General features: G+C 32.3%; 1 protein-coding gene across 1 annotated transcript; it reads right to left on the reverse strand.

Moving 5' to 3' along the window:
* Nucleotides 1–8,917: 8,917 nt before the first annotated feature.
* On the reverse strand, nucleotides 8,918–10,366 carry HB22 (homeobox protein 22). Its single transcript, XM_028211050.2, has one exon. The coding sequence runs from the start codon at nucleotides 9,845–9,847 to the stop codon at nucleotides 9,146–9,148; it is 702 nt and encodes a 233-aa protein (XP_028066851.2). The 5' UTR covers nucleotides 9,848–10,366; the 3' UTR covers nucleotides 8,918–9,145.
* Between the last annotated feature and the right edge of the window lie 801 nt (nucleotides 10,367–11,167).

Here is an 11,167-nt window from a genome sequence, read left to right on the forward strand (position 1 = left end):
AAAGTGTAACTTGACTTCAATTATAAAAATCAAATTGTTAAAATTAAAACAAAAGAAATCAAAGTAAAATTAGGATCAAACTATAGAAATGAAAATTGCAATTTACCTTTTGAAATTTGAGTTAAGTTTGAAAGTGAAATTTGTAGAAAAATTCAAAGGTAAAAAATATAATTAACCTCATATATATGTGTGTGCGTGAGAGAAGAAAAGAAGATGTGGGTAGGTTAATCTTGAGTGTGTTAGGAGATGTGGTGTTGTAGACAACCACATACAAATATGTATATATATGTGCATTTGGTAGGTGTTGATGTCTGAATGAAATTTATTGTTTGGAATGACATTGTGAGAGAGAGCCCACATGTTTCCTACCGGAACAGAACATAAATTATAAAAGCAACACCACACATATAGAGAGAGAGGTTGTGTTGTGATCAATTTTCCGACAGCTTAGTGATGATACTGGACTTTCTCCAACATATACATTACACATGCCCTCTCTCCGTGTTTAGCTTCTCTACCCACAGAGTCTCTTCACGTAGACTCTCTCTCTCTCTCTCTCTCTCTCTCTCTCTCTCTCTCTCTCTCTCTCTCTCTCTCTCTCTCTCTCTCCATGTTCTGCTCAGACCCAGAAATAGATCTCGTTTTTTGGGTGGGTAGAAGTAGATATTGTTATAATAGTTATACGGGGATTATTTTTTTGGTTTCTAAACAGTACATTTTGGTTATAATAATTCATGATGCGTTTCTTAAAGTTGGGACAAGAAATTTACAATAAAGGAGATTTTTCCAGAATCTTTGAAAATTATAAAATAAAAAATAAAAAAAAGTCCTAATTTATGAATTCATACTCTATCTAATTAAAAAAAATTTAACCTTCAAGTCCTATTAAATTTTAATAGTCAAAATTACTTTTCAAATAATAATTATTCATCATTTATGATTATCTGTAAAGCAACATGATGATTTAACATTTATTTTGATTTTCAAAACTTTAAAATATCAACTTTTAAATTGAAAAAACATATTTATTTACATGTGTGTGCGCGCGCACGCACAAAAAAAAAATTGAATTATTTTTTTATGCAAAACTAAAAATTTTGTGTCTATAAAAGAGCATGATGATTGAGCATTGATGTGCAAAACTGGAGGGAAAAAAAATAAAAAAAACTTTAAAAATGAAAAACTGATAATGTTCTCGGTTTTAAAATTAAAAAAAAAAAACTAATAATATTCTTTATTTTATTAGATAATTGAATCAAATCAATAAGCAGAAGGGCAAAAATGTTTAATCCAAGACTATTTTTTTTTATCAATTAGCGAAATAATTATCCGGAAGATTACTATGCAAAATTGATAATATTTTTAGTTTTAAAAATTGAAAAAAAACTGATAATATTCTCAGTTTTACTAAATAGGACTTATTGGTTTAAAAAATCTTAAATAAGACCTGAGCTACCATAACATTTGTAAATAAAACTTTTAGGCAATTAACTCAAAAAAATTACTTGTCAGTAAGTAATTTTTTTGATTATTAGACATGTGCGGAAAAATTTATAATTTTAATTATTAATATTAATAAAATTTATTATTAATTTATAATTTTTTTTCAACTTCTATACTGATTTGAAATACACTTTTTGAGAGAATGATGTGTTTGATAATCCAATTCGGCTCTTAAAATTAAAAATATTAAGTGATTTTTTAATTCAGTTGATTTGATTGTACATACATAATATCACTTAAAAAATTAAATTCCATTTTAAAAAAGGGTAAAATTTTTAGTCAAAAAATATCTACTTAGGCCTCGTTTGGGAACTCTCTATTTTAGTCAAAAAGTTAAAAAGTTATTAAATTAGCCAAAAAGTCAACAACTCATATCAAAAAGTCAAAGATTCTGTTTTCTCTCTACTTTTTGCACATCTTTTCGTAAAAACTCAAAAGCCATTCCAAACATACTAATTTTTTTTAACTCATATTTTAACAAAATAATAAAAAAATTACTAAATTAATCTGTTCTCAAATATAGCGTTATTACCAAATACACAAGTGATTTAGGTGTAGACAAATTATTTCTCCAAGCATAGTTACCACTTTTGCTGCTCTTCTCTCACGGTTTTGGCAACTCTCTCACGGAATCCAATTTGATCTATTGAGGCAAGCAAATATGTGCCTAGAAAACTACTTTTTGATTTGGACTTAACTCGCATGTATATACATGAATACATTGTTTATGAGCTTCCATTGTTTATATCTATTAACGTGTGTGAAAAGATTTTATGGGCATTTGATATCGGTGACACCATAACTAAAATGATGAAATATGAAATAAATTTTTAACTCATTACCTTTGCAAATATTATTTTATTACATAAATGATTTAGTACCTATACAGAAGAGAAAAATCCTAATAATCCTAATAATCGTAATCTTTCAAAATTTTGCAATATAATGTTATAATTGTAATTATAACAATTTTTTTTTCAATTATATTAGTGTGATAAAAGCATCTAATTAAATATTTTAATGTAAAAAGTAAAAAGACAAAATTAAAATTTTAATTATTTTTAGACTTCAGCTACTTATATAGATCAAACAGCTTAATTGAATCAGTATTTAAATTTCAGTACATATCAAATAGCTTTTTAAATTTAAAAAATTTAGCATTCAATTTTTTATATTTAATTTTTAGTTTTCAATTTTATCAAAAAACACCTACAACAATAAACCTTCTTTTTGGGTTTTTATTTATTTATTTATTGGTTATGAATATTTAACTATAACAATTTTATTAATTTTTTAATTTGTGTTAAATCGGTTCAACTAATAATGACCAACAAAATATTTGACAAAAAATTGGCACGTGCTTGTCATGTGCCAATTGTACGTGGGCGAAAAATGAAAATGAACATAAACTAATTACTCCAATTAGGATTGTAAAAATGGTTTGCAACCTGTGGGTGGTTCGAAACCCACCCGCGGTCTAGGGTGGGCCCGACTCAATTAGGTCCGGCCCCAATCCTAGCTCGGGATCCTGAGCTTAAGCTTGGGCCATCATTTTAAAACCCGACTCATTCCATCAACTCGCTCAAGGCCCACTGAAAGTTCGGCCCGAGGCCCAGCTCGCCCAAAGTTCAGTGTCATTTTTTATAAAAAAAAAATTAATTTTTTTGTGAAAAAAATAGAAAAAAATATGAAAAAATGCTCAAACCCTACCCAAGCCCGAGCCTAGGCCCAGCCTATTGGTCTAGCCCGCCCAAGGCCCGGATACTCCCTAGACCTGGGCCTAATTTTGTGGCCTATGAATCGGGTTCATTTTTTATAAAAAAAAAATTAAATTTTTTGTGAAAAAAATAGAAAAAAATATGAAAAAATGCTCAAACCCTACCCAAGCCCGAGCCTAGGCCCAGCCTATTGGTCTAGCCCGCCCAAGGCCCGGATACTCCCTAGACCTGGGCCTAATTTTGTGGCCTATGAATCGGGTTGGACCGGCCCAAATTTTGGCCGGAGCTAACCGGGCCCGACATGAGCCGACCGAAGCCCGGGCCTGGGTGGGTTAGGTCAGGCCAAATTTACACCCCTAACTCTAATTGTCCATATAGTTTGTTCATTGTATTAATTTAGTCTTTGCAATTTTGATTGACAGGAATTATAAAATGACAAATTTTAATTTATCCATTCTGATTTGATCTATGTATAGATTATTCCTCTTATTTAAAAGTAATATGAAATGCAAAGTTAGGCCCGTTAAGGATTTAATAAAAAAAATTAAAATAACCATCTATATAAGTGAGTAGCGTTAAAGACTCAAAAATTTAAATTGGACCCCTAAATTTACCCACAGTAATGTGACAATAGAGATAGACCTCACACATTATTGTGACAAATCAAAAATATGTGACAAATTAAAAGTTGACATGTATCATGTCACATTATTGTGGATCAAATTATGAGGGTTTTTTTTTTTTTTTTCGGGGTCTTAAATATTTTCTTATATAAGTAACCTAAGTCTATGAACTATGAATAATTTCGTCATTTGCTTAAGAGGCATACACTTTAACCCTTGTATTTTATTCCACATATAAGTTACCCCTTGAAATTTGAAAATGAACATTAACCCTTATGTCTGATACATGTTTCACATTTACTGTTAAATTGAACAAAATATCTAATTGTGCACTCATTACAACATAAGAGTTTTAGAAACTAAATGTTTTTATTTGTAAAAGTGAAAATTTTGTTGCAAAAGATATTTAGGGACAAATTTTCATCGTCATGAGGATAGTCGTTAAAAGGTTGTCCCGAAAAGTACAAAACAAGGCTTTTGGCGACAAAATTTTAAAAATGCCACTAATAAATAGACTTTTAGGGACAAACTAATTTGATCTCAAAATAGTTTATTTTTTGAGACAAACTTTGCTCCCAAAAGGATAATAATTCATTACTATATCCAATTTTTGTTGCTAAACGTATAATAACGATACTTTTCGCAATAAAATTATTTGGTCCCTAAAAAATAATTTTGTCCCTAAATTTTACTTTCTAAAATCTTAATTTTTTGTAGTGACTTTAGTCTGCAAATCAAAAAGAGGCTATGTAATCAATTCAAAATGAAGGGGTGAAGGGTAATCTGCACATAGGCAAAACTATAAGGGTCAAATAAAATTTGCCCAATTATAAATTATGCAATTTGTGTTTAATTAATGAGAAAAATGGTTAAAAAAAATTAGGTATGACATTAGGTCCAGGAATTGTTTTGTTTTCGTGATAAGGACATGATTAAGAAAATTGAAAAATTCTACTATATACACCCTTATCATATTTTTAAGTTATGTTATTTTCTTTTTTAGTTATAATCAACTTCCTTATTTAATTATGATTTTATTTTAATTATAATTTATGAGATCTTTGATTACACTTCATGTGTTGTTTGATTATAACTTTTTCTTTTTATGACTCAAAAAGTATAACAATTTTCCATTTTCTATTTATTCATTTAGTTATAAGGTACGTACAATATAAACCCTTGAGAGGTGTGTACCATAGATGGACAAATTATTGTTTTGAATAAACTTTTTTCTTTCCATTTTCACCCTACTGCCATCAAGCCACAGTTGTCCAGTCGCTGCAAAAAATCATCGGAGGCGGGTAGCTAGTGGTGGTGATAATATGGATAAATAGGCAAATTAGATGAATAATATAAGTGACACGTGGACAAATGGAAGGATGCCATAAAAAATAAAATAATTAATAAATAATAATAATAAGAGTAAACAGATAAATGATACATAAACAGATAAATAGATGAGTAGGAGTAATGTGGGAGACTTCTCCAATTGTACTATGGACAGACGTCTCCAATTGAATTATATGAAGTTAAATAACAAAAAAAAAAAAAACTGTGGAGAATCAATCAATAAAATTGGTAGTTTAAAAATCGACAAATTATATTGCTAGTTTTTATATTTTAATTTTTATATTATTTTTATTCTTGTAATTCTAAATAGCTCAATTTTGATCATGAATTTTTTTTTTTTGGTCTCAAATTGATCCAATTGTCTGTATCTTTGTGGGAAAAAAGCACATAAGCGGTATGTGTCATGCTTTTAGGGATAAAATTAAAAACTTGATTAATTCAATAATTTAACCTCAACAAATTCAATGAACATTTTCCATAAAAATCTCTAAAACCCTTAATGGTATTATCGATTGGACCAAACTAATGCAAAATCTAAAATTAAGGGTTAAAATAGAGCCAAATAAAATTATAGGGACTAAAATGACATAAACAGTAAAATATAGAGATTGGAAGAGTGAAACTACAGTGTAATTTGCCATTTAAAAATGAAACTCAAATTGAAACAGAAATAGAAATAGTTTAAGTGACACAAAATGAAATTAACTATACTTTATTTTGGTTTTAGTTTTTTTAAAAATAAAACACACTTAAAATAGAAAACACACTCCAAAAGTTGAACTATTAGAATACATTTGTCCTAAACAAAACCGTAAATTGCACTAAATTCTATTGGGACTCCAAAAAAAACAAATATCGTAAACATCACAATTCTGAGAGTAATTATTCAGTAATTCTGGAGTATAGACACATTATATTTTATAGTATTATGATTGGTAAAGAAGGTAGAAGGTGAGGTATTGTGTTGAATGGTTGGGAAACATGATGAGACATATTGAATGATAATTGGTTAAGAAGTATAGACAAATGATACTCCAGAAATATTGAATAATTTCTCCAATTTCGACAGGGTTATAGAAACCTCTAATTTAATGGAGATTATCTGAAGACTTAAAGATAAATATATAATACACATTTTAATACAAAGGATAAATTACACTTACACCTCCTAAGATTTGGGTTTAATACATATCACCCCCTGACATTAGGGAAATTACACTAACCCCATGTCATTATAATTATTTAGACAGAATGAAGACATTGAACTCATACGCTATCTCTTTTTTTACTTTGCTTTACTTTCTCTTTTCTTTTTTTTTTCCTTTCCTTTACTTTTTTTTTTTTTAATGTAATTTCTTCCGTTTTTCTACTAGGAGTTGTTGCATTTTATATAAGTAGGAGGATTTGTGAAATGAGACTATTAACCACAAGAGTGAGAATGTAATTTTCAAGACGTCAAGGGATGAGTAGTAATTGGACCAAACCTCAAGGGCTGTCAATGTAATTTACCCTAATATAAAAGATGTAATAGAATTTTTTTTTAGTATTATTATTCATGCCTAAAAGATGGTTTGTTGATAATTAAATATTTTTTAATTATCAAACAATCATTTTAACACATCACTATAGATCTAAGAAGTGAGTCTAAAAAATAAACTTGTATATCACTTTTCTTATTTTTTTTTTATCCATTAACTAATTAATTAGCCTTGAAAAGAGTGTTAAATATTTTGTGAATAAAAACTGTAACATAACTCAATATAACTGTGCTGAGAAATCTCACATCGGTCTGTGAGGGACTACTTTCCCACCTTATAACCAGACTGGCTCCTCTTACCTTGCATAGGCCTTTTCCCCCAGTGGGGGAGAAACAAAACCGTGAGGCGGGTTTCGCCAAAGCTGACAATATGTGCAAGGCACGGGGAGTGGTTGCTTCATTTCGGTTTTGTTCCTTCCCTACTGGGGGAAAATGCCTATATAAGGCAAGAGGAGTCAGTCTGCTTATAAGGTGAGAAAGTAGTCCCTCACAGACCGATGTGGAATTTCTCCGCACATTAACCCCCTGCCAAGCTGGCTCCAGCACCGGCACAAGTCATCCAAGTGCCGAAGGGAGTTCCCACAAACAGCGCCAAATGAAGCAACCACTCCCCGTGCCTTGCACATATTGTCCGCTTTGGCGAAACCCGCCTCACGGTTTTGTTCCTCCCCCACTGGTGGAAAAGGCCTATGCAAGGTAAGAGGAGCCAGTTTGCTTATAAGATGGGAAAGTAGTCCATCACAGACCGATGTGGGATTTCTCCGCACATTAGCCCCCAGCCGAGCTGGCCCTGGCTCCGACACCAGCACAAGTCATCCAAGTGCCGAAGGGAGTTCCCACAGATGGCGCCAAATGAAGCAACCACTCCCCGTGCCTTGCACATATTGTCTGCTTTGGCGAAACCCGCCTCACGGTTTAGTTCCACCTCCATTGGGGGAAAAGGCATATGAAAGGTAAGAGGAGCTAGTCTACTTATAAGGTGAGAAAGTAATCCCTCACAGAACGATGTGAGATTTCTCCGCACGATAACTATACTAAAATTGAATGACTTATTATATTTTTTCAATCTACAAGAAAATTTAGTGGCATATTTCCCCATATATAAACAAACCAACATTGTTTATGTGAAAATAAGGGATTTGCATTCTCTTCGTTCCAAAAGTATAATACAAGGCCACCATAACTTCTTTATGACTTGGTCTCAAAGAGGTCATAGGTTCAATTCTTTTTAAAAGGGTTGAATTAAGGGACTGTAAGTACTTTGATACTTTGTTAAGGGTGAGAGTTTTCTTTGCTAATTTAACAATTAATAACTAACATTTGTCGGTCAAAAAAAAAATTTCATTATATTTTAAATTATAAAATAATGATAAATTCGCATAATTATTTGATAATACTTAAATGATGTAATGGTGATATTTCATTATAAAAAAATCTCTGTCCGAAAATAGGAACACTACAAACTGCAGCACTGCAAACCGAACTGGCAAAAAGGCCATGCAATGTATGAGGGTCTTTTGTCTGTTTGTTCTCAGCATTCAAAGCTGAGAGTACCTTCCTACCCCATTCATAGCTTTAGAAAAGGAAACAGGTTAAAGAAACTTTAGAAGATAAAGAGAAGCAAAACAGTAGACTCAAAACCAGTGGCTCTGATGTAATTATGTAGGAAATAGAGCATTTAATGGAGGACTGAGGTGTGAACGTGAACAATGCTGTGATGACCAATCGTGCCTACCTTCACAAGCACAAAGTGAGATTTGGAATGCAAATGAAAATGGAGTTTTGTGGAATAAATATGAGAGAGGACATTTTAGAGAGAGAGAGAGAGAGAGAGAGAGAAAAGAAGAGTAAAGTTATTAATGCTTTGATGGGCCGAAGAAGGAGACGATGACCGATATCAGTGGACTTTGAATGGCAGCTTTGCACGTCAAACACGTCTCAGTCGACCTGGAATTCCTCCCTCCTTCCATCATCCTTGACGACAACATGATGAGAGAGAGAGAGAGAGAGAGAAAACTTCTGCTGGGTTAAACCCAAAATGGGTGTTATCTCCAGAAACAGTTTTAACATGTAAAATTAGGTTTCCAAACCACTATTATACAAATATAATTTCGCTAAAACAAAGAGGATAAAGTTAGATTAAGCTTAATTGACCTATCATAAACTCATGATTCTACAAAAAGAGAAAACAAAAACAGTTTAATTCAATTTCACATCAAAACCACAAAAGAAACAAAAATCACTACAAGAAAGGCTACTTGAAGAACCCTAACTAACTAGCTAGCTAGCTACTTAGTTCCCCTACATTTCATTTCACAATTTCAATTCACAAATCAAATCTAAAGGTGTTTTCTCAAGTCTCACCGCTGCATAAATGGTTATGTTGCAGATGAATAACTAGAGAGAGAGAGAGATTAGGTTTTTTTACCGAGAGTGTGCTTGTTGTTGTGCATCCAGACCTTGAAAACCTGTCTCTTCACCCCAGTTTCCTCGCAGAACTGCTGCACCGCCGCGTCGTCTTGCTTCTGGAGGCGCCACCCCAACCTCTTCGCCAGCTCCAGCATCTTGTCCTTCTGTTCCTGTGTAAACTTCGTCCGGAACCTCTTTCTCGAACCACCGCCGCCGCCGCCGCCGCTGCTGCTAGGATTTGACATATCTTCTTCCTCCCTAGAAGTCGATGGCAGCGCCAGAGGCCGCTGATGCGGCGGCGGTGTCACCTGAAGGTATCCAGCTGGGTGGGCCGTGCGGTAGTACTGCGGCGGCGAGAATTGTTGGTGGTGGTGGGGATGGTGGTGGTGGTGATGGTGGTGGAAGCCCTCTCCCTCCGCCTCCTTACGGTGGAAGTTGCGGTGGCAATTACACGCCGCGCACTTCAAGGCGTCTAGGGTTCCGTCCTCACCGGCTGCCATGAACTCGCCGCAACCATCCAGCGCGTGTCCGCCGATGCTGACGGCGTGGTTTTTCAAACACTCTCTATACCTGTGAGTTCCGCCACCGCCTTTCCTCGCTGCCGCCTCTCCTCCGCCGCTGGCCCTCCCCAGCGCCACCTCGTATGTCGCCTCGACTTGAATCCCAGGGATTCCCTCATCTGGGTCTTCGTGCTCATCGAATTCCATCTTCTCTTTCTAGTTTCTGAGACAGTAAAAGATGTACATCCGCAGCAGCAAATATCAGGCTTAGCACATCCACCACCACACACCACCATCACCACCGATATAAAGCATGAATTTATATATATATATATATATATGTATATGTATATGTATATGTGAATATGAGAGAGAGATTATGGAAGAGAGGATGATGAGAATTGAAATCAAAAGATAAGAGAGAGAGAGGAGGGTGTGGACATGAATTACCGGCCTGCAAAAAAAAAAAGAGGGATCTTTTATCTCTTTACTTCCAAAGCTCTCTCTCTCTCTCTCCTCTTGGTTGTGCCCTAAATTCTATCTTTTTGTTGCGGTTAATTAAGGGCTGGTTTACCGGTTGTTGCCCGTGGACTTTCCTTCCTCAGCTAACTGTAAACACTGTTTTCCAATTCAATTTCAATTTAGAGCACTAGATTGGAACCTTTAAAAGCATCACCAATAAGGGAACAGCGTAAAAATAAAAAAATAAAAATTAAACTATCACAGCAATAATGAGATTCATATGATACTATATCATTAAAAATATATTAGTAACGTTAAATTAGTAGTGTGAAATATTTTTCTTTTCCAATTTTCCTTTCGGTTTTTGTGATCAGAGGTGAAAGTTGAGAAGCTCTGAAATTACTTTTCAGTTAGCAAGATAAAGGAAATATGGAAAAACTTTTTGACTCCGTTCAATTTAGTTCCTTAAATCAGATTTAGGTTTTAAGTTATATTTTAAAACGTAAATTTTTCAAATAAGATTTAAAAATAAAAAAATTTATTTAATTATAAATTTTGAAAGAGTTTTAAAAAAAATTTGAGTCGTATTTTGAAATTATTTTGGTTTTATTTTTTTAAATATTTAAAAAAATTTATTTTTATTTTTTTAGATAAATATCTTTTATTGTAAATATTTTTTTAATATGCATTATATTTATTAATTTTTTTAATATGCACTGTGTTTTTTTGAAATATTTTAAATAACTTTTTTATAATATTTAAAAATTTATTTTTGTTATTTTAATATTTATTTATTTATTTATTTTATTTCAAATATTTTATTTTATTTTTCAAATATTTAAATATTTTAAATATTATTTTTATTTTCATTTTTAAGTTTTAATTTTTAATTTTTTTAAATTTTAAACAATTTTGAATGGCCCACACACACACACACACACATATATATATATATATATATATATGTCTAAATCATAACAAATTATTTGGCCAATACTTAAAAAAATAAAAAAATATTTTTTTTCCCAGAAAAATATGAAAATAAAATTTAAAAAAATAAGAAAG

Source organism: Camellia sinensis, chromosome 6 (genome assembly GCF_055761805.1).
Source record: "Camellia sinensis isolate YWXY chromosome 6, ASM5576180v1, whole genome shotgun sequence".
Classification (NCBI taxonomy): Eukaryota; Viridiplantae; Streptophyta; class Magnoliopsida; order Ericales; family Theaceae; genus Camellia; species Camellia sinensis.